Source organism: Podarcis liolepis (assembly GCF_965112155.1).
Source record: "Podarcis liolepis genome assembly, chromosome: 13".
Lineage (NCBI taxonomy): Eukaryota > Metazoa > Chordata > Lepidosauria > Squamata > Lacertidae > Podarcis > Podarcis liolepis.
The window spans coordinates 22,700,532-22,724,727 of NC_139573.1; the positions used below are offsets into that span (position 1 = coordinate 22,700,532).

General features: G+C 43.1%; 2 protein-coding genes across 2 annotated transcripts; both read right to left on the reverse strand.

Moving 5' to 3' along the window:
- Positions 1 to 558: 558 nt before the first annotated feature.
- LOC310692320 (serine protease 27-like) lies at positions 559 to 9,144 on the reverse strand. The gene is made up of 7 exons (XM_083473059.1): positions 9,035 to 9,144; positions 6,820 to 6,973; positions 5,888 to 5,908; positions 4,546 to 4,711; positions 3,878 to 4,152; positions 2,867 to 3,036; positions 559 to 1,133 (listed from the first exon to the last, which is right to left on the reverse strand). Exons 2-7 carry the CDS (start codon positions 6,875 to 6,877, stop codon positions 894 to 896), a joined length of 930 nt encoding a protein of 309 aa, XP_083329185.1. The 5' UTR covers positions 6,878 to 6,973; positions 9,035 to 9,144; the 3' UTR covers positions 559 to 893.
- Positions 9,145 to 12,575: 3,431 nt separating this feature from the next.
- On the reverse strand, positions 12,576 to 23,431 carry LOC310692315 (serine protease 33-like). The gene is made up of 7 exons (XM_083473046.1): positions 23,404 to 23,431; positions 21,189 to 21,506; positions 19,699 to 19,719; positions 19,111 to 19,273; positions 17,529 to 17,803; positions 15,460 to 15,629; positions 12,576 to 14,372 (listed from the first exon to the last, which is right to left on the reverse strand). Exons 2-7 carry the CDS (start codon positions 21,247 to 21,249, stop codon positions 14,094 to 14,096), a joined length of 969 nt encoding a protein of 322 aa, XP_083329172.1. The 5' UTR covers positions 21,250 to 21,506; positions 23,404 to 23,431; the 3' UTR covers positions 12,576 to 14,093.
- Positions 23,432 to 24,196: the final 765 nt, after the last annotated feature.

The window sequence follows — 24,196 nt, forward strand, 5'->3', positions numbered from 1 at the left end:
AAAACAGTTGAAATGTGATAAGGTAGACATGCTGAGATTAAATAGAAGTAAAGGTAAGCATCCCTGAATCCATACTACATGTGGTGATTTAAATGGGTCCAACCAGCAGCCTAACTCACGATATTCCATACAATGAACTGAAAAGGATGTTCAAAATAACTTTTATTTAAAAACCCCCAGAAGCTTTTCTTTTGGGAATTATAGGGACAGAACTACCTAAATTGTATAGAAATTTATTTATGTATGCTACTACAGCAGGAAGAATGCTACTTGCCCCAAAGTGTAAAGAAGCAGAAGTCCCAACAAAGGAAGACTGGATACAAAAACTTTTGGAATATGCAGAAATGGTGAAACTTACTGGAAGAATCAGAAACCAAGATAACAAACTTTTTATAAAAGAATAGAAATGATTTATTGAATATTTACAGATAAATTGTAAACAGATAAAAACAATAACAGGATTATTCTAATAACCTGCAGTTATATAAGAGTATATATTTGCAGTTGATAATGAAATGAACAAGTTAAATGAATTTGGATATGCAGAAGATATTAAAAAATAAATTTAAGAAACCGCGGAAGAAGGGGGAAGGAAGTCAAAGATTATCCTGCATGCTGTTAATAATAAAACTCAAATGTATACTCTAATGTAATCATATTTAGTTGTGAATATAGCAGCTGTGAACATATCCATTCATCTGCTCTTGATTTTGTTTGAAAATTATATGTTTAGAGGAGAAAACGAGCTCAAATGGAGAATGTTAAATTGATTGTAAAACTAATGAAATGTATACATTTGCAAAGCATAAATAAAAACTAAAACTAAAAAAAGAAAGAAAGAAAAGCTATTCCATACAATCGGTGGGCAGACTGGAAGCCAGCAGACTGGTTTCTCACAAATGGGCCAGTACAAACGCCACCGAGGTGAATGTCACAACATTGGGTAGCCCACCAATTTCCCCACCACCCGCATTTCTACCCTGTATTCTCTCTTGGATCCAGTTGGCATAGAAAGGTACTGAAATGTAGACACCTGGGCGGGAGGGTTGGCCACAGCCCCTTCCCCAGCTCACAATCCCAGCCTGCATCCAACCTTCTTTGAGCTGGCAAACTAAGGGTCCCCCGGAGTCACCCTGTGGAAAAAGAGATGGGAGATGGTACAGGATCTGTGGTGAACACGGCAATGAGCACTCTGATTAGGAATACCGATTAGATGAGGGAGCTGGAATGAGGTTTATAACCAGGGATGGGGAACTGGTGGCCCTTCAGATGCCTCTGAACTCCACCTGCCAACAGCTTCAGCCAGCATGGCTCATGGTCAGGGATGGTGGGAGTTGTATTCCAGAAACATCTGGAGGATAACAAGTTCCCAGCACCCAATATAAATCTTCATTTGCCTCTGGCAGGTACTAACAACATAGTGACCCTGTCAGCCTCAGCCCCCTTCGACTGCACCTGTAACACTAGGGGTAGAAATATTGCTCTACTTTGTAGGGTTTGAAAGACTGTTGAAAAAATTAATAAGGATTATTCAATTCAACAACAACAACAACACAACAACTAATTCTAACAATTGTAGATGACTTGGGCCATCTTAAAAGAGGCATTCAGGTCTGTGTGTGAGAGAAGGGGGGAAAGCATCATCTGTGATATGTGTGGTGTCCATCTTTCAAAAACAATATAAGTAAACTTTCTTCCCTTTAGAACTGATGGCTTTAATCTCAGATACAAATTTATGTGGATTTTACTGAGTTTCAACATTTGAGCCCCAAGCCATACAGTTAAATGACCAAGGCTGCAACCCTTTACCCATTGACCTGGAACTAAGTCTCGTTGAAGTGAATAGGACTCATTGGGGCAAACAAAGGTCCTTCAGAATCTCCCTGTGGAGAAAGAGATGGGAGAAAACATGGAATCCATGGTGGAAAACTCTAGCAACAGATTCCAAATACTGATCAGCCAAGGGGGCTGAAATAAGGTTTATAATGCTCTGGTCCATGGGGTCACGAAGAGTCAGACACGACTAAACGACTAAACAACAACAATAGGAGATGGGGAACCTGATGTTGTTGGTCTCTATATCCTAACAATTACAGCTAGTATGACTCATGGTCAGGGGCCTGAGACTAACCCCACCAAACAGAATCATAGAATCATAGAGTTGGAAGAGACCACAAGGGCCATCGAGTCCAAACAAGAGGACTTGTTTCTGATTTGACATGTATGGGAAACTTTTTTTATATATAAAGAAAGGTGTGCTATACATATTTTAAACAGAGGAAGTATTTTTTTATTCTTTCGAATCTGCTTTATTCTTGGTTTTGGTTATATGAAGCTTTTATATTTTGAGGTTTTATTGCTAAAACAAGCAGCACAGAAATATTTTTAAACGAAACAACAAGAACTCTTGGGGAAATAGGTGAATCTGAAAAGCTGCAAGGTGCCATCTCCCAACGGTAGACCAAAATTAGGAAGAAATGGCTAAGGGCTATGTTCACACAACGCGATCATTCAAAGAATCGTAGATTTATAGAATTGTGGAGTTGGAAGGGACCCCAAGAGTCATCTAGTCCAATCCGCAGCAATGCAGGAATCTCTGCTAAAGCATTCTTGGCAGATGGCCATCCAACCTCTGCTTAAAAACCTCTGAGGAAGGAGAGTCCACCACCTTCAAAGGGGGTCTGTTCCACTGTTGAACAGCTCTTACCATCAGGAAATTTTTCCTAGTGCTCAGGCAGAATCTCTTGTAAAATTCTCTTCATAAAGACATAAGGTATTTTTCTTTTTATAATGCCATCACGCCAGAGCCTGCCTTTGTCTACCTTCTCTGATGGCTGTATGAAGAACAGGTCATGGAGCAACCTACCTGGCAGGAATCTTTCCCACCTTCTGGGTAACCAGCACAGATCATATCCTGCTTGACAGGATCCTTTCTTAAGCCCTTCTCTGAGACACTGTTTAAGAGAGCATTGCAGGCTTCTCGGCTTATGAGCGGCACCTTCACTTGCTGGAGAGTTTGTGGGGCAGGTAAAGACACTAGAAGATAGAGAAAGGAAAAGTGTTCATGGAATGCAGAGGCATTCAGTAGGACAAAAATTTAGCACTGAGTACACTGTAGATATGTAGCTGCCACACTTTGGGACAACTTCTCCTCCCATATTTATTTCTAGGGAAACCTAGGTGCAGCCCAATACATTTTGCTGTCTGAGGCAAAATACCAAATTCCCTCCCTCTGAGATTCCACGAACAATACTGGCATTTTCTTTAACACAGGCAGTGGGACAGAATCCTCCACTGCACTTGAGGGTACTGGGCTAGTTTGAGAACGCAGGCAGATCACATGACGCCTACAGTTCTGACTGCTCCACACCCTTCACCACCTGAGTCACCTGTACCACTCTGCCTAATGGTAGGATTGGCCCGGGGGCGTGGCGTGGGAGAATGTTCATTTTGCAATTCTTTTTAAAAAATCCTCATGAAGATTCACCAGCATTTTAGTGCAAATTTCATTCTGGTATGCATTTTTCTATGTTACTTTTGTGAGGGAAATGGATGGAGTATGCACGTGCATTCAACCACCTAACGGCATCCGCGTCGCCCAGGTGATCACAGCAACAGAGATAAGAAAAGAAGAGTTGTTCTGTTGTCTGGAGAGGTCACTTCCTGGTTTGCATGGAGAAACCGTTTTCAACAGAGCCCAGTGACGGAAGTGCACAGATGTATTGAGGCAGCGTTGGATGTTGAAATGTTGTGTCCCTAACAATTTTGTGCCCAGGGCAACCACCCCTGTGGACCCTCCCCTCAATGCCACGCCCCGGAGCTGTTCATTTGGATGAGTCACAGAGTCTGAAAAAGTGCTACGAAGAAAACCCCTCACCTCCAGTTTGAGTATCTCCCCATCCAGTTACCCAGCAGTGTTCTTCTGAAGAGAAGCTTGTAGAGGACTCTGGCAGGCGGATGGGGAGGATGTAGTCAGCGAAACTCACAGGCGACTTCAGCTTGATTAAAGCAATATCTGCTGTGTGGTCAATGCTGCCATTGTAGTCAGGATGGAGGATAATCTGTTCTGCAGCAGATGCTACAGCATTATCAGAGAGGTTTGAGAGCTGATGGGCACCTAGGAGGACATTATAATGGAACATGGGCCCGATTCTGCGAATAGAAGGGCAAAAAATAACAATAAGAGGATCTGGCAATGCTGACCTTTGAGTTCCTGCTTTTCACCCTAACCCTGTATCCCCCAGAGTACTACAATTCCAAGAGCTCGATTCCATGGGAAGAGGGATGGATTTTGAAACCATACTGAGAACTGTAGTTCTGTGTGAGGAGCAGGACTTTCTTAACAGCTCTCAGCAAACTTCATTCCCCAGGTTTCTGCAGGGGAAGCCATGGCTGTTTAAAGTGGTATGATAGTGCTTTAAGTGTATGGTGCAGCTGAGGCCTAAGACACTAGGAAGCTGACTGGTAGGCAGCTGAAATTAGTCTGGCCTTGTATGGTGAAGCTTTATAATGGCTGCAAAGCAATACATACTGTATGATACTCACCCAAAGAAGAAGCAGTGAGCTGCTGTCAGGACCCACTGCTCGGCTATGAGGGAGCCTCCACAAATAGGATAAGAAAACAGCGAAATGCTGACTTGCCAGGGCCATGACCCATCAGAGGCTGGTTGGCCCCCAACTATTTTTGGAGCATTTATCGGCTGCCCACTCTCTGTGGAAGAGGAAATAAGAGGATTTGCCATTACGGTTTGCAGCGCACACATAATGGAAGTAATGTAGCAGAAGAGGTGGAAAACACGAGGAATTTTTTTTTTCTAAATTTGAATTAGTTTACAAGTAGGTTTTTTGCAGATTTTAAAACCATATTTCTTGTCATTGATTCTCCTGGGCTTAATGGGCATTTCATCTGGTAAATGAAATTGACTTTTTTATTTCTTAGCACGTTTACAGCAGTTTAATTTCTGCAGTGCAAAATTAGGAAAAGGGTGAAGTTTGAAGTATGGTTGTATTTTGCTTCACATATACTGCTTGAGAAAGTGCAAACTAGGCCTTTAATTACCTTTAAATGTGAACCAAATTAAAATTCTCACCTATCCTTACTCATATATGTGGTAGTGGAATCCATGAGTCCTGGACTCTTAGCTCTCAGTTTTGGCATCCCTTTCTCCCATACATCTTCCATCACCATAGCTAGAAATAGAACCATGTAAAACCTTGGGGTTTTTGGTTTCCATGGGTCAGAGATTAAGACGGCAAGAGTCATTTTAAGATTCTTCATGTGAGATGCTTGATGGGTGGGCCTTTCTTCCACAGCTTAGTGGGCAAAGGAATTGAGACTGTTACCTTTGTAAAGTAGAGCACATTCCAGCCACACAAAAGTCCAGAGGCTTCTGCATCCCCTCACTGACATCTCTCCATCCAGATAAGAAAAAGGTAGCAGCACAGTTGAAGGACACATTCCAAGCAGGCAGTATGAATGGCTGGCTGGTGAGGGTGGGTGACATGGGGAAAGCAGTGTGGCCTTTGGAAGGGGCATGAACTGAGGAGAATCTCGAGGACTGAATATTTCCTCCACCCTGGCATTACAGCGTGCAGCTTGGCACCATGTCTTAAGGAAGTTGGACACCTAAAACCAATTCTTACTGAAGACCATGCAATCACATCTAGAATGCGATGCCTTCTTTGCTCTACTTTTTACTTGTGGTGTGGCAACATCAGCTTATTGTGGGTTCATCTTCCTCATATCAATGTGACATATTAAGGAGTATCCTGTCTAAGGTGAGGATGTTGGATTACAAGACCTCTGGTTTTTAGGAGGCCTTTTCTTTAGTTTCCTCCACAGAGATTCCTGTGAAAAACTCCTTCCAATGTATTGAACGACTCTTACCTGCTTTTGAGCTTGTAGCACCTGAGGAAAATAAATAAAGAAGATACCCCAGGTAAGAGTCATTGTAGAAGAATGACACAGTGTAGGATTGTATGTATGAACAAGGGGGAAGGGAACTTGTTTACACTGGCCCACTTCAGACAAACATGTCTCTATTCAACAAGCCAAGGTATGCACAAATTCTTTGCTTGTGAACAGAGCCCCTTCACTCCTCTCTTTGGGCATGCCATACTCAAAGCAAGAAGCCTCTAGTTAACTCTATTATCCCATATTCTGAGAACCAGGTTAGTATGGTTAATCACTTTTAAACAAACCAGGTTATAAAAAAGTGGGTTGATAGCGGTTTAATTGCCTGGCTAGTTCTGAATTTGGTAACCATAGTTCACTGGTTTGGACAAAACATGAAACATGAAGATTCCTTATAAGCGTCCTACTTTAATAACAGCTTGCGTTATTAAAGTAGGGGAGGAGCAAATAGACTGTGTGGGGTGGGCAAAAGGCATCATGTGCATATGTCAGCTTAATAACCTGACAGATGATTGTCTGTGAATGCAGCCAATCTTTTCCCAATTGGTTGAAAAATTAACACCTTTGACAATTGTGCCACGAGTTCATTCTGAAACATGGTTCTTAGGGGATGTATTTAGAACTACATTTAAACCTGGGCTCATCAGGACTTTAGCTCTTTTAATGTTATGGCTTTACCCTGGAACTATCTAAGTTGGGAAGAACAGACGTCCTAAGGAAAAGCGGGACATTCCAGGATCAAATCAGAAACCGGTATAGCTTCTGTAAATCTAGGACTGTACCTGGAAAAATATGGGCACAGAGAAGGCATGATTTCCCAGGACCCCTCACAACTTTTAATTTTTTAAAGAAATGAAACCTTGGAGTAACTGTTCTCCAAGCTCTTCCCCAACTCCATCAGTCACCTTGTAGCATGGTCAGCTGCAGAAGCCACACTGTCAATGCGGAAGTAACTACTGGCATTGCTGTCCTTCTGAAGTATTCTCTGGGTGGTTCAGCTCCAGTCAGTTCCAGACAACAGATGTTTTATTTCAATCTGAATGTCCTCTAGGAGCCGTACTATTAAACACACAATATCAGCAATGAAAAGGTAGTGCTCCTGTCATTGGCCTGTCTGTTGCTGAGTCTGGAGAAGCAGCACAGAAGCCCCAAGTCCCTGCAATCTCTGGATCCCAGAAGCAGCAGCATCCCAAATCTCTGCCAACATCTGAGAATGCACACAGGTGGAGGCAAGGCATGTATACACTTTCCCCATTGATATCCACATCTGAACCAGCTCCCCGCTTGTTTGGAATAGGGAGAAGGGGGAGAAGATGAGACTCTCCAGAAGCCCCACGTACCTTTTATCTTTCACATTAAGTCCACAAACATGGAAATGAAGGTGGAGACCTCCTTCTTCATACTTGCCACCAGCTATGGTCACTTACAGACAACCTGTTTGTGGATAAATAGTCCTAATTCTTTTAGCTGGGAAGTTAGACAGCATGGTGAGAAGCAAATGTCATCCCACACTTTCTAGTGCATTTCCTTTCATTCTCCTTATCACAAAAACATCCAGTTTTGGAGGGAGTGGGTTTATTATGAACAACCTGAATGTGCTGCTTATGCAATTGAATCCAGCTTGCAAAATAACAACCATCCGTCTTGAGAGACAGCCCAGGACCTCTATCCACACTGCCAAGGCTTGCGCTCCAGGGAGGTCACTTTGGTGCTGCTATTGCAGTGGTTTGACTTCAGGCCTGGAGGCACACTTCATTGTCTCTGGAGACAGACGGGTGCCAACAATCTGCTTATGTATTTATTACTGCTGGATTGTACTCTCTATAAAGATTTGAGGAGTGAGGTTATTACCCCTCTACTACTACCCAAACCAGGATGTTCAAGCACTGCTACTGTGTCTTTCTTCTGGTAGATCAAGATAACCAGGTGACAGCAAAAACTGCAAAATTTTTAGCAGGGGCGATTAGAATAAAATCTATTATTTGATTAACTTTCTAATATTCCTCAGCTTAGGGGAAAATAAATAAAAATAAAGCCTATTGGCTCACATGTCAAAGGCCTGGAAACGATGCCTTATGAGGAACAGCTAAGGGAGCTGGGCATGTTTAGCCTGGAGAAGAGGAGGTTAAGGGGTGATATGATAGCCATGTTCAAATATATAAAAGGATGTCACATAGAGGAGGGAGAAAGGTTGTTTTCTGCTGCTCCAGAGAAGCGGACACGGAGCAATGGATCCAAACTACAAGAAAGAAGATTCCACCTAAACATTAGGAAGAACTTCCTGACAGTAAGAGCTGTTCGACAGTGGAATTTGCTGCCAAGGAGTGTGGTGGAGTCTCCTACTTTGGAGGTCTTTAAGCAGAGGCTTGACAACCATATGTCAGGAGTGCTCTGATGGTGTTTCCTGCTTGGCAGGGGGTTGGACTCGATGGCCCTTGTGGTCTCTTCCAACTCTATGATTCTATGATTCTATGTTTTATCTGTGGTTAAAGGATCATACATCAGTTCTGTCATTTGTTTTGATGTAGACCTCCAGAATGTATTTTGTATACCTAACTATCCCCAGTATATTTTTTCTTATTGCTATGGCTAGTGACTAATGCGAATAAAGTTTCCATCTAGGCATGCTTTTATTACAGTTCTTTTAAAAGGAACCAGGGCAGCAAACACCCAAATATAACAACAACGTTAATACAGTATAATGAAAATACAATACGATTAAAAAAATAAAGTAAATACATAGTAAATGTTAAGAACAATGTAAAACATTTAAAAGGATATAAAAACAACGAATAAAGGTCTAAAACATTTAAAAGACAAATGCATATCATCACAGCTCCTAATTTCATGATTGCCAGGAACAATATATTTCAGCCATCCAGTACTGGGTCTTGCCATTTAACCCAAATTGTTCTCCTACGCTCACCCTCTGTAGGTAATTGCAGCTTCAAGGCACTGTGGATTTGGATCTGGGGAATCAGTTTGGGAGGAAATTATGCATGGAGAGACATGCATGGAGTCATAGATCTCCTACGTAGCATCTAGTTTGGCCCTCTCACAGGACTCTGCCATTGCGTTTCAAATATACAAACATCCTTTCCTAGTATTTATCATTCTTACCTAGCTTTTTCAGAGCTGGCCAGAAAAGACTCTGTACTTCTAGCAGAAGCAGTTAGTTTTAGAGGGAAGGAGAGATCACCCTTTTTAAATGCACCAAGTGCATTCTTCATATGAAGTGGCACTATGTTCCGTCATTCAAAACAAACATATTAGTTTCCTGGTTCCCCCTCTTTCTTTGTCACTCACATGCCGTAAAGGGTGTGACTTTGTATGCAAAGTAAGAAGGTTGCAACAGCAGAGTTGATTCCAAGAGAGCAGAGACAGACCATAGAGAAGGAAATGTCTAAAGCAATCCATACAGGCCATAACTGGGCTGAATATCAGGTGAGGTCGAATGTTAGTCATAATGTGAATCCATTGAAATCACAAAAAGGTCTGAAAACGAGACCCTGCTTGTTCTCCTGGACTTCTTTGGTGGCTTTCAATACCATGACTGGCCCAGGACATATTGCAGCCTGAGGGAAAGGAGAAGATGGTACCTTATCCCATGGGCAGACTGGACAGACACTTGAATCTTACTCAACAACGGTGATGGGAAAGTATACTTCACTTTTTACAAGGGCAGCAGGCTAGCTTAGGAGGTGTAGGCAGTGCTTTATTGATAAAAGTGCCATGGCTGTGTACGGGAAATGCACCTGGAAGACAAACTGTATCTAGGAGTTATTGGTCTGACATGGAGCTCTTTCGGCCTCTGTTCCACCACCCCCATGGAATGTCAATATGAATGTTTTGAGAACAGTCTGAAATATTTTGGGAACACTGGGAAGAGGTGAAGCCCTACCCAGCCCCCCACAGCTGCCTTATCAGTTGTGGAGGATAGTGCTACTTCCGCTGCACCTTCTGCTTGTGTGGTGGCACCTCAGCAAAACCTCATCTTACTGTTTACAGCAGAGTATTTCCCTGGTGGCAGACGACAAGAACAGTAGTCATAGTCAAAGTCCTCAGCCAAGAGCTTCTTTATTGCTTGACTGGTTGCACAAGAATTTCTATTACAAAAATATACAAACAATATAGTAAGGTAAAGGTTCCCCTGACCATTAGGTCCAGTCGTGGCCGACTCTGGGGTTGTGGCACTCATCTTGCTCCATTGGCCGAGGGAGCTGGCGTACAGCTTCCGGGTCATGTGGCCAGCGTGACTAAGCCGCTTCTGGCGAACCAGAGCAGTGCACGGAAACACCGTTTACCTTTCCACCGGAGTGGTACCTATTTATCTATTTGTACTGCATGTTTTCGAACTGCTAGGTTGGCAGGAACAAACTATTTACATGCCTTCTATATCTCTCCAGCACAGTATAAACACTGTGTGTGTGTGTGTGTGTGTGTGTGTGTGTGCTTTCTTCCTGCCTCAAATGGCAAACTCATAGCTCCTTCTTTTAACTGCATCTTCAGCTGACTCCAATTAAGCTGGCACTCCCACACATTGAAGAAACTTCTGGAATGCTTTTTAAAGTTTAAAGGAACCTTAGCTGTTGCTTTAAAGAATGTATTCCTAACAAGTGCTGGGTACCTTCTTTTATGTTTGACATGTTTTGAGAAAGTGAGGCATTGGGAGGGGGTGGCTAATGGATGATTTGCACGTTGCTAGTCTTGGAAGCCACACAGGCTATATATAAAATAGGACAGTTTGGGCAGAGTTTCTTTGAAACTCATGCATGGACTGATTGGGCTGCGCAAACTGAGGCTACCTGAGGGGAGTAGCTTTGAAGCTGCTTGAGGGCTTCCAAGTGGCAGATTGAAGTGCTTGCTTGGTATGTATACATTGCTTGCTGCTTTAGAATAAAATCTTTAATCTTCTCACTCACTTGTGTATTTTGTATTGCTCATTTTAAAAGAACCACCTTGCATTTGGCAAGACAGGCTGCCAGCACAAAATGGCTGCCATGGGCAGTAAGGAAAGGGGATAATAAAAATAAAAATAAAAATAAAAATAAAAATAAAAATAAAAATTGGCTGGGATGGTTCACTATACCAGTGAATAGTGTCACAAAAAGCACTTGGTGTAGGACCAGGGCTTTTTTTGCAGCTGAAACTCAGAAGAACTCAGTTCTGGCACCTCTCAGGTGTGCACCATTGCCAGTAAAAGAGAACGAGGGAGGAGTTCGTGGTGAGTTTCAGCACCTCTTTTTCTAGAAAAGTAGCACAGGGTAGGACAGAAAATGAAGCATGCACAGCAGTGGGGGCTGGGGACTAGTGGGATAGGAGCAGGGAGCCCAAACAATCTGTAGAGCCTGAGTTAATGACTAACAGAGCCAACTAATTCTAAAATGGTCCCCTGCTCCCTGCTGAGTTCTAGAAGAGCAAGAGGAAGCTGACAGCCAGTGGCACCCCATGGACTGGTTGGAAGTAAGATATGTGGGCTTGCTAAGGGCAGATTGAGGTTGGTAGGGCAGTGGCCCATTTGGCCTAATGGACCAGCATCCACTGAGCTCTAGTCACCCCACATCCCTCGGCATCTGCCACCTGAACTGGCCATCTTACTCTGCCATGAGTACTTATTCCCAGGTAAGTCAAAGTCGGATTGCACTGTTATTCAACTAAAAGAAAGAATACACATGCACACAGCTTACACTCTGCAGAACAACTACTGTAATAGCCTTTCTTTGGTGCTGACTATTAGCTGTATTTGCATAGGTTTTTTGAGTGAGTAAATATGCATAAATAAATAATCAGCTTCAGCAACCCCGGACAAAAGCTTAATTGATACTTTTGTTCTGTATACTCAGTATGGCAAACAGGAAGAAAAATAAATCTGGTCTCTGTTTGGTAGAGCAAAGAGATTGAAAGGAGGATAATTTTGCACTTACGGTTCACTTCAGTGCATGACTGAACCCTGCTTTTCTACGGGAGTATCCAAATCAGTAACTCAATTAAAGGGCAGCATCAAAATTTAACAAATCAATAATTAGAGGATTCCTCAAGGGTGCAGAAATATAGTGATTGATCGGACCCTTCATGGAAAGGTCCCATGATGGCTTACAACAATACAGAGATACAATATTAAAGTCAGTTAAAGCAATTAACAATCAGAAGAACAAGGTGGGTCCTGAAAATATATTTAGGTATCAGAGGCCAGGGCAAAGAGGTACATCTTTAGTGTATGAATTGTATGTGCAAATTGTGAACTTGGTGGCATCAAGCCTATCAGTGAAATAGACTAACCGCAGACAAAGTAGGGATTTTCACATACTTCCGAGATTCCCCCATTAAGCAGATAATTTATAAGCATATGAAAATTAAAAGGTAGTATACCCCACCCCAAAGCAAAACAGCCACTTTCTTTCCCATTCTCCTTTCCTTCTCTTGGTATTTCTCTCTCAACAATTGATACTCAACTTTATTGCAAGGGCTGGTAATATGCCCACTTGCCAGCCTGACATAAAAGAGTACGCCACAAACTGAGATCAATCACACAGGAATGGATTCGATGTGTAATATACAATGTATAGGAAATAGTAAAATACAAATATGCTTTATATTTCTTTTTATTTACATTAATGTTTAATTTTTACAATAAAACCTCAACACGGAGGAGCTAGGCTTACAGTAACACTGAGAAGAAATCCCAAGGATATCCTTATTTTGAAACAATTACACCCACTCTATACATTTAAAGCACTCTTCCGCCATTTTAACAGTAATGGAGAATCCTGGGAATCATAGCTTGGTAAGGGAGCTGGGGATTGTAGTTGTGTGGTGTCAGCACCCTTAATAAACTACAGTTCTCTGGGTACTTGAGGAAGAACCCATATCTGTTAAAGTGTTACAAGGGTGTCTCAAACGGGTGGTGTGGATGCGCCCAGAAAACTACTCAATGTTCAATTCCCAATGAATTTATCAGTCTTCTTTCTAGAGAAGCATCTTGAAAGTGTCAGTTTACTACTTAAGGTGATGTTCCACATTCTCCTAAACAGTGGATTCCCAAACTGTGGCCTGTGGACCACCAGTGGACTATGAGATATTTTGAATGATCTCTAGAGTATGATGTAGAAAGTGCCAAAAGAAGGTACTTCCTCAAAAGTATGTGTGTGACCCCCCCCCCGAAAGTTGGTCCAATTGCTCATTTTAATAATCCTGGATATTTCTGGGTACTTCTTTCAACATGTTCAGCAAAGCAAAATATACAGAAACTTTATATAAAGAGTAATAGCAAAAGAAAATATTCACAAATATTTATAAATACCATATAACAATTCTTTGATCAAGTACAAACAAGCAGAAGTATAAAATTATCTGAATTAACATTATAACATTGAACTGAGATAAATTACAACCCCACTATTCTGGGTGCCATATTTCTTTGCGGCTTCTTACCACATCGTTTAACTCTTACAACAGATTAAAAGAATATTGAGCTTCGCATCCAAAAGGTCTTAGGTTCAATCAGGGGTGGAAGAAGGGATGTGTGGTGGGAGTGGGCCAGCCCGGGTGTCAACACTGTGTGTGTGTGTGACAAAATGCCAGGTGGCACTCACCGTGGGGCCTGCAGCATGCCCAAGCCACGTGTCTCTCCTGGGACTGATGCAGTGGCTTGGGCCCCTGCAGGCTCCATGCTGCCCCAAATGGTCCACCCGCCGCCTCCCCCTCAGCTGTAGGGCGGCTGAGTGGGAGAAGGCAGGCAGATTCCTCAGAGGTCCCACGGAGCGTCCTGCCCTGGCTGGCCCTGCCCCGTGGGCAGCTGACCCCACCCCCACGGGCAGCTGGCCCTGCCTCTGGGCGCAGAGCATGCATGCCACCCCAGTCGCCTGATTGGCTTGCTCCACTTCTGGGTTCAATTCCCACCATCTCCCAGTAGGGCTGGGAAAGGCTCCTGTCAGAACCTTGGAGAGCTACTTCCAGGCAGGATATAAAATCCTAAACTAGATGAACTGACAATCTGTCTTGCTATAAGGCAGTGAGTGGCCTGTGTTCCTGTTGCGTCCCCAAACCAGACCCCTTGGTTCAATAAATTGTCAGAGCATATAGGACTTAAATCACTACTGATCAGTAAAGCAATTTAAATGCACCTATGCCCAAATTCTGAACAAATTTCAGATGGGCTGAAGACTGAGAGAGGAGCATCTCATAGAAGGGTCAATGTAAAAAACACTAGGAGGAGTGTCACAACAGGGTAATTCTGTTCTCTGCCATTCACCTCACTTTCCCCACTTGTAGTCCCACCCTTTCCACACATCACAAAGGTCATATTGGGTATATGCTGGGAGATCCAAGTGGCATAAAAAGGGGTTGAAGAATAGACACCAGGGAGACCAGGGCGGCCGCAGCCTATCCCCCAGCTCACAACCCCAGCCAGGACCCAATGTCCATCACATGGGCAAGCCAAGGGTCCTCCTGAGTCACCCTGTGGAGAGAGATATAGGAGTCAGTCCACAGTTACAGGAAGCCTCCTGAGAGCAGGTTTTGGAGACTGGTTTCAAAACAGATTATGCTTATTTCCTTTACAGATCTGGTCCTGTCCTCATGTATAGTTCAGGAACCATCTCCCAGCTAGACTAAGATAGTGAAGAAATGGTTAAGGTATGGAGGAGAAACAATGCACAAGGCTGAAACGACCAAATTTAAATTTCCCAAAACAATATGGGAACTGAAACACGGCTATCTGTTGAAATTCGCACATATCTGAATTTTGTGATTCAGTTCTCCAACTAAACAATGTTAACAAAGATGCATATATTGTTAAAATATTGCCTGCACAGACATGTATATTAGTCAAAACTGCATATGAAATTGTGTTTATTGGGAGAAATTCACACTAAAATGCTGAATGCCAAAACTGACAGATCCTTCTATCCCTGGTCCAGACTTTCAGTTTCAGTTTAATGAATATATAATGCAGCCCTGTAAAGAAGTCTTCCAATGTTACTGGCCTGCAAAAATGTATGTTAGCTTGCTGTGGGTCTGCAAAAATGTATGCTTGCTGTGGGCCAGGAGAGGATAGACACACAGCTCAGTCCTTATCGCAGCAGCCCACTGTATTTTAATGCAAACCTGGAGCATGGAGACTGCCTCCTCCAGTAGACCTCTTGGCTTCTATGGTGGACACAGATTAGAGATGGAGCACCCTCTCTCTCCTCTGCCAGCCTGCTCACTAGCTTGCATGTAATGCCTTGCCATCTATGTCTACACCCCACTGCTAAAATACAAGGCTGACATACTGCATTTTCATGTCAGGTCTATTTAAGTAGGACTGTAATCATCTTCTGAGAAGGCTACGTTTCTGAACTGCTGGCTCTGTGAATAAAGCCAAGACAAAAGATGGAAAAATCTGTGGCCTCCCAGCTGTTGTTGGACTCCAACTCCCATCAGCCCTAGCCAGCAGAGCCAATGATCTGGGGGATGACAATGTCTGGAGGGCCACAGGTTCTCCATACCTGAGCTAGACCTTTGGAGCCTGTCCTCTCCATTTCTGGGGTGCTCCTGCCCACCACCTGGCAGGAATCTTTGCCCCCTTCTTGGTAGCCAGCACAGATCATACCAGGGCCGACCGGATTATGGAGTTGTGGTTCATGTTGGGTAGCGTTGAAGAGAGAATTGCATTTTTCTCGGTCTATGAGTGGCACTTTCACTTCCTGGAGGGTTAGTGGGGGTGGCAATTCCACTGTAAGAGGAAGCAAATGTATCATTAGGGATGTGATCAGGTGGATAGCCACCCATCCCAATTATATCTCTTACCCCAATGTATACTCTAATAGCTGCCTATTTTACATTGTCCATTTAATATAGACGGAGGAAGGCAAAAGCAAATAGTGACTGCGTCCTTCTCCTCTGACCACTGGTTTCTGAGATATCGCAAAGCACTGCCCAGACATGTGCGAAACTTTACAGCATACAGAGAAAGAAATCTGCATTTTAACATCAATTCCTGATAAAAAACCAGGCACAATAATAAGGTATGATTAAGTGGCCAGCTGATTGCCTTTTCCTTCTGCTCTGCTTATAGAATTGTATAAGAGGGTTCACTTTCACCATCTACTGGTGAGAAAAGTGGTAGCACTGTTAGCTTCCAGACTGTTGTGAAACTCTAACTTGGAGAACAAGGAACCTGTGACCCTCTGGAAGTTGTTCAACTACAACTTCCACCATCCCCTACCCTTGGCTCCATCCATTTTCCAAGGGGAGAAGGTGTGCTGCGAAGTTGCATGCTTGGATTTCAAACCTTGCCTCCTCATATGTCCTATTCATCTGTAGTTACTTTGTGGTTAATAAAAACAGCAATGAGTCTTGAAGCCCCTGAATCACTAACACATTTATTATGGCATAAGCTTCTGTGGACAATTCCTCAAAAGCTTATGCCATAAATATATTTGCTAGTTTTCAAAGTGCTGCACTTGGGGCGCTCTCTCTCTCTCTCTCTCTCTCTCTCTCTCTCTCTCTCTCTCTCTCTCTCTCTGTATGTGTGTGTTTGCTGCAACAAAGTAACACGATTACACTATCAAAAGACACTCTGTCTCACAGACATTCTGTCTCACAGACATTCTTTCTAATGCATGGCTCTGAAGGCCATTTTTCTACCATTACAAGGCAGACCGGAAGTTGAGCTCTGGCCTGGCCTGGCTCAAATTCAGGCCTGTAGATACCATCCCACTGCTGCAGTGACATACCCTCCAACATATCGAGTCCTAAAACCGGGATACGTGTCTTCCCAGCTGTGCTCCTGTGCGAGTCACGTGACCTGCGTGAGATCACGGAGCCCAAAATACATGCTTTTTTCAGGGCTGTGCTGTCACACAATAGCCTGATACCCCAAAATGCATGTTTTGGGGCACTGCATGATATTACAGACCTGAAAAAGCACTTCTGTCCAGGAGAGATCATGGCACGAAATCGTGCAAGATTATGGAACCCAAAATGTGCTCTCACAGGACAAAACAGGAAGTACTGGTTTTTCCCAGGACACTTGTCGGGTATGTAATGGCTGCACCAGATAACATAGTGGTGGTCGGTGTGAGTTGCATTCTTGGATTAGTTCCCTTTACTGCCTTCCTGTTCACTCTCATGTCCAGCAAAAACTCTTTGTCTTCAAAGTAATCCATGGTCTTGTTGTCCAGCTTTTGATGTTTCTCTCCTCATACCCAGCCTGAGGCCCTAACTATTCATGGTTTGCAGGTATTTATAACCCTTAGGGGTAGGATCTTTTTACAGTGGCCCCTTGTCTCTGCAATACTTTACCATCTAAGATCCATTAGGCCTCAGCACTGGGCTGATTGGAGGTTGTGATGCTTTCCAGATGTTGTGGAATATAACTCCCATCAGCCCAATACATTATTGTCAATGGTCAGGGATGATGGGAATTACAGTGGACAACTTCTGGAAGGCACCTCCTTGGTTACTCCTGGCTGCAAATTATACCCGCCTCCATCCTCCAGCATTTCAGACGCATCATCCAGCATCTTCCACCTGAGGCAGCTTGCCCTATAAAAGTGCAGTGTACATTGCTGGCATGAAAGTAAACAGAGCTTGAAAGAGAACCTCAAAAAGCACCTCTCCAGCTCCTCACCTCCAGGTTGAATATCTCCCCATCCAGTCACATAGCAGCTTTCTTCCATTGAGAACTGTGCAGAGGTCTCTGGCAAGCAGATGGGAAGAATGTACTTGGTGAAACTCACAGGGGACTTCAGCTCTACTAAAGCAATATCCCCTCTGGAGCTATCACTGTCATAGGTGGGATGGAGGATAATCTGTTGGATATCAGATGTTACTGTGTTACTTGAAGTGTTCAGGAGCTGATAGGCACCCAGCACCACATCAGAATGGGTAGTTTGGCTCTTGATGCTGTAAGTGAAAAAAACAAGAGCAAAATGCATCAAGATCTTTGCCAAACTGGTCGCCAAGAGGTGAGTGCCCTTAGACCTTGTAATTCAAACTCATGTCAACATGTCTAGTTTAAAGGGGAGACTAGGGCCATAGCAACCCAGTGGAAAAAAGGTCATAGCTCTTTCCAAGCAGAAGACCCCAGGTTGACCCCTCCATGTCTCCGGACAAGTCATTAGCACCCATTCATTTTTGCTTTCTCTCTGGGTTTTTTAAAATTGCGCATAAGCATAAGTCCTTGCCATTTCTTGCAACCAGGCTATAGGGCAGGGATGGGGAACCTTTGGTCCTCCAGATGATGGACTTAAACTCACAACATCTCTGGCCACTGACCCCATGGGATGGGGCTGATGGGAGTAGGAGCCCAACAATATCTGCAGGGCCATTGGTTTACATCCCTGACCATTGGCAAGTCACCTTGTTCTCTTTACCTCCAAGAGGGAGCTACTGGCATAATTTCTGACATGTTTTGTTATTTCAGTGCCCTCCCAAATCAGGTGGTCAGCAGATATCAGATGACACAATAGTACAAAAGTGGAGATGAGCACCACACCCCATAGTCAAATTTGACTGGATTTAACCGTCCAGGGTTCCTTTGCCTTAATGGCATTCAGCTTGAGCCTATAAAGTTTGTGGTTTGAGTTTGGCTCTGGAGTTTGAAAAATTTACTGCTCAGGCATAGACAGAACTATGCTTGTCAGTGCATGTTTGTCTTCATTTGCATGTTTTAAAATACGCAATATGCATTCAGAGCTACATGGCTTGAATGTAGCCTACTGTACAAAGGTGAAAGCTGCTGCTGTTGCTCCACTGACATTCATCTCTGGCCCCAACTGCCTCCAGGCTGAAAAAGATCCCCCAGCCCCAATCTATACCTTCTGCCACCTATCTGCTTCCTTTAACTTTATTATTCATTGCTCTGTCAGGCTCTGCTTTGGCAAGGCCAAGGCACTGAGTAGCTGTTAGGCCAGCCATGGGAAGTCATTCTGGGCCAATGGGCACATTGGGAATGTTGAGGAGGTGCTTGGGTGCTAGTCACAAAATGGCTGCTCTGGGCTGTGAGGTACAAAACAAAATGACCGCCACATCTATAAGAGACAGGAGATGTTATTTGCTGAGACATTTTGTGGATGCCATAAGGACACTGGTGCCTGTGGGTGTCACATTGATGCCCTCTGTGTTAGGCATATAATATTAGTTTGGCCTTGCAGCTGCCTCTAGGGTGAAACTGAATGATGCCTTCACAGCCAAGTACACCAGAAACTTACTTAGGGAAGCAGTGAGCTGCTGACAGGACCCACTTCTCGGCTATGAGGGCGCCTCCACAAATAGGTTGGTCCCGATATAAAATGCTGACTTGCCAGGGCCATGACAACCCATCAGAGGGAGCTGGTTCACCCCCCATAATTCGTTGAGCTGGCTTTCCACAAACTGTGGAAGAAGGAAAGAGGTTTTTAAAAGATAGGTCACAATAACACCAGCAGTGAAGCAAACCTAGAAACAAACATAAAAAGCCTTGCCTGAAACAAAAAACAAATATTTGTATGCAACCTTTTAAAGAACATTTCCAGTTATTGATAATGGTTTCCAGTCAATCATATTTAGAGCCATAATGCCTCTAACTGCAGCAAGGCTGCTCACCATATATTGAAGCAAGTGAAGCAATATTCAGTTTATTTATTTATTTATTAAGTATATTTCTAAATCCACTTGGAGGCTATTGTTTAACAATAGGTCTGCATGATCATTAGGTTTGTAGCAGTCCTACATTTTGATGAGACTCCTCTTTGGTTCAGCCCATCCATGAGCCTGTGAAATTGCTGAGTAGGAAAGACAAAATATACAGGGGTTCCTACCTGCTTCAGAGCTGGCAGCATCTGTAGAAAACAGAAATGAAGGGGAAGCATTTCAGTTTTTAATATAAGAGACACTGAAGCACAAATACTGAAAAACAGGTGCCTATGTAGGAGAAAGAGGAAGAGGCCCAGGTTACAATCTGTTACCAATGTTTTTTTTTAAAAAAGAATACAGCTCTGTACTGTGACACATATGTTATGAGTATATTTATGAAAATATACTCATTGGTAGAGCCAAATTGGTAGAGCTTATTACAGGGCTTCATTTGAACAGAGACTCATTGGGACTTTAGCTCTGGAGCACGCTTCTAACACCAAGACTCTATCCTGAAGCATGTTAAGTATTTTATGTAAGTAAGTAAGTAAATAAGTAAGTAAGTAAGTAAGTAAGTAAGTAAGTGTTTTGCATTTATCATTATGCAGTTATCAAATGTCAGCCTCGTGTGGTACATATTAGGGAGCAATAGCCCTCAACTCATTTACCTGAGGTCCCACCTTCCAGCCCTCTGTGCCACAGGACTAAATCTGATCTGCTTCCTCAGATGCAGTGCAAGGATGTGATCCTATGGCCAGTGTTGAAATAAAAATTGGCTGCCAGTTCAGCTGGTTTCTTTATGTGGAACAAGGAGGGGGCACCATCTTGTTCTTTGCCTCAGGTGGTTACATGTCTTGTGCCAACTTTGGGCCCAGTGAAGGCTAATTGTCTGTTGCCAAGTACTACTATGAGCCAAAAAAAATATTCCACACACATACACACATCAAGTCAGCTGTAACACAGTGAAAGATGGGCCAGAACAACTAGAACATTAATGAAAGCAGAGACTTGGATTTCAAATCCTGCTAGTCCAACTTGTTAAAGAGAAAGAGCCATAGGTAAGGCAAATGAGCACACCTTAGAGTAGAAGAGGGTGGGGGAGTGAGGACCAGCTTTGGTTAAGCAATCCTGTCATTTTTCAACCAAGAATCACTATCCAGGTTCACTAGTAATGCTAAACTAGTTAAGCCAACATCAAACCACAGTTTGCTAACAAACCCTAGTTAATAAACCATAGCTGAACATTACATGAGAACAAGGCCACTATCTGCTGACATACATTTGTCTCCCTAGCGGAAAGGAATATGAGTTCCACTTGAAAGGCCAGTGTGTGAGTAACTCCTTTATTTGCGCTTATAAACCATGCATCTCCTTTTTTTGGCTTAGTACATCTCCTACTCCCATTTTAACTCCTCTGAGAAGTGACTGATTCTCTCATCCTCAATTACCTTCCCTCCATTGTCTCCCCACACCATAGAAGCCAACTCCTAGGGACCAGGGTCCCTTCAGCCCCCCCATAAAATATTTGAGGGGGCCACCTCGCTTCCCAAGTTGATGGGCATTGCCATTCAAATGGTGTCTGTGCACTGAGTCTTGTGATTGATTATGCAGGGCGGGGCTTACCTGGGTCCCAAATATTTTCAAGCTGGCACCCCTGCCCCACACCATCACTCACCTTGTAGCAGCACAGGCAGTAGAAGCAGCCACACAGCTAACGAGAAGGGCACCATTGACATTGTGGTCGCTGCTTCTGAAGAGCTTTGAAGTGTCCCCTGAGTGGTTCTGCTCCGAGTCCAAGCAACAAATCCTCTACTTCAGTCTCAATTCTTTTGTTATCTGTCCCGCAAAATGTAATATTAATGGCAAAAAAGTATTTCCCCCGAATCCTCTTGGTATCAGCAGGATGGCAAATCCTTGATCTCCCCTTGTATCTGGGATCTTCTATCTTCACCAGCTGTTGTGTTTCTAGACTTGTTGGTAGAGCTCAGGTGACCTTAATAGATGCACAGCATAATGATGATGTTGATGACTTTGTTCCAGTTATCGTTGATTATGATAATACTTATTTAGTGTTAACAATATGCACGACACTTTTACAAAGTGCAAGGCGGCATGTTTCTACCCCATGGAACCTACAGGGCGGCATTCAATCTTATGCTGGCAAATTTAGGTTGTACAATTAAAGTGGATTTGGAGTCCTTGTACAAAGAGCCACTTCCCTCCCAAAACTGAGCCATTTTGCAGTAAGGAATGCGATGGGATAACTTTTTTTCTGGTGATAAAGAAAGTAACAGGATACAAAAGGCCCTGGGAAGTGTGGGATAACAACTGCTTGATGCAACATCGTCTAACCTCCCCAGAAACAAATTTAGAATGAATGCTCAATAAGTAACTGATGCCATCTAATCTCCTCCTTACAAACTTCGTTCAAATATATCAGGATGAATGCTCAAATAAACAGGTTGCCTCTGAAAGTGAGCTTACCTGTGGAGGAACGTGAACACTGAAAGATTACAAAGCTAGCAACTCACTATAAAACTGTTAATATCCCCAAAGGCAAAAGCTAGAGGCTTTGCTTTTTCAAGGGTAGGTACAAGGTAAGAGAGTTGCCAGTCTTTTGCTTAAAGCAGAGGATATTACTTTCCTCCCATAGCTGCAATAGAGCCCATGATCATATCTTAACACTCCTCTGACCATAAGAGCAATAAAGCTCTATGGAACTGATTTACAACCCCTTTCTTGGCTGTGGAGCAAGTCTGTGTTTAATATACAATCTGAAGATGCTGTTTCACCTTTATACAAATAGGTTTTTGGCTCATGCTTTGAAGTGGTAGGAGTTGATTCTGGAAATAGTGCACACATCTGTTAAGCACAACCCTGTTGAAACCTCTTAGACTATCCTTCCATGCCTCTGAAAGTCCTGCTAGGGCAGGTGTGCTGAAGCTTTGGCCAACCAGATGTTGCTGAATAACAACTTCCACCATCCCTGGCCATTGACTGATGGGAGTTGTAGTTCAGCAGCATTTGGAGGGCCAAAGACTCTCAACTCCTGTGCTAGGGCCTAAGCAGACATTACCTGGGAAACGTGGGATTGGATACCCTTGTGTATATTTAATAAATCCATATAGTAGAGATACATTTGTCCCTCTCCAGCTAAGAGCAGCTTAGGAAGGGAGGAGTGATTTACAAAGGGGTACCACAGAATGTTAGTGTTGGAAGGGACCATAATAGTCATGTAGTCTAACCTAAGGTTACCAGATGTCCCCGTTTCCCAGGAACAGTCCCTGGATTTACAACTCAGTCCCCATACAAAATCCATTGAAGATGGAAAAAATCTGGTAACCTTATTCTAACCCCCTACTCCAAAGCATAAAGCAGCTACAGACTGTCACTCATCCCTGTATGAACCTCTAGCAAAGAACAGCCCGATCCCTCCCAAGGAAGTCTGCTCCACTGTAGAACAGATCTTACTCTTAAGAAGTTGTAATTTCCACCCATTGGTTCTAGGCTTGTCCTCCTCCTCAGCAGAGAACAAATCTGGCCCAACTTCTGCACGTTAACCCTTTGGACATTTGAAGACCACCACCATGGCTCCCCTGAATCTTCTCTTCTCCAGGCTAAACATACCAAGCACTTTCAACCATTCCTCACAGGATTTGGTTTCCAGACATCTCACTATCCTCACTGTTCTCCTCAGGGCACCTGGTGTAGGGGGAAATGGCTGGGCTCCATCTTCCCACCCATGCTGCAGCTGCATTTAGAAAAAGAAAATGATGTGGGGAGATTGTCAGCTCAACTGTGGAACAACTCTTACTTTGGCCTTTGGTACCATCTCTGAACTCTACCCATCTCTCATCTTCAAATATACAAGCATCCATTGCTGTTCCTACCTGGTTCTTTCTGGGTCCGTTCAATAAGAGTCCCGTATTTGACGATTTGCTCCTGCTTTTAAAGAGAAAAATCCTTTACACAAAGCTCCCCGATGCATTCTTTCTGTGAGATAGCATTATGTCTTAATCACTCAAAATAAACATATTAGCTTCCTGGTTTCAACAAAGGTTCGATGCCATCTTTTGATTTTTAAATTGTTTAAAACAGCTGTCTGTGAAGGATGTGACTCAACTTGCATAGAGTGATGTTTTTGCAAAGGTGGGATTTGAAAAAGAAGAAAAACTAAGGCGGAATGCCTCTGTGTATACACCATGCCTCCCTTCCCTGAAGGGAAACACGTAAAAAAAAAAAAAAAACAGAGCCCCAAAAGTAGGTTAAATAAATAATCACTAGAGAGTTGAATGGTGTCTACAGAATGTAGATTTTAAATGTGAACTGAATCAAATTCTTTGCCTATTCTGAGTAATAATGCATGTTATATAATGCATCTAGTATTAACCTGCTAGATTCAATACTGTTTACCCCCACAAAACCCCAAATTGAACAGTTTCTATAAATACTAATATGGGAAATATGTACTGGGATATTTTATAAGCAAACATTATTCCTTATTGTTTTGTTCCTGCTGTAGCTGAAATAGATTGACACACTCTCCATTGAAACTAGGGGTAATGAAGGCCAGAGGTTCCCAAGTCTTCATATGAAAAGAAGAAATCAGCAGATTTTCTGCAGTTTTTATTTCTTGAGGTTCTCTGAATTGTGCTTGTTGACTTACTATCATTCAATTAAGAG

Bases quoted from the DNA above. Each gene is read 5' to 3' on its own strand.
- LOC310692320 (XM_083473059.1), bottom strand. From the start codon at position 6,877: ATGCCAGTAGTTACTTCCGCATTGACAGTGTGGCTTCTGCAGCTGACC. The intron at 3,037-3,877 runs GTGAGGGGTTTT...TCTATCTTCTAG, and splicing joins GGGAGATACTCAAACTGGAG to TGTCTTTACCTGCCCCACAA. The intron at 1,134-2,866 runs GTAGGTTGCTCC...CTTTTTCCACAG, and splicing joins GTGGGAAAGATTCCTGCCAG to GGTGACTCCGGGGGACCCTT.
- LOC310692315 (XM_083473046.1), bottom strand. From the start codon at position 21,249: ATGTCAATGGTGCCCTTCTCGTTAGCTGTGTGGCTGCTTCTACTGCCT. The intron at 19,720-21,188 runs GTGAGTGATGGT...TGTTTTCTACAG, and splicing joins ACTGCCTGTGCTGCTACAAG to ATGCTGCCAGCTCTGAAGCA. The intron at 14,373-15,459 runs GTGGTGGGCAGG...CTCTCTCCACAG, and splicing joins GGGGCAAAGATTCCTGCCAG to GGTGACTCAGGAGGACCCTT.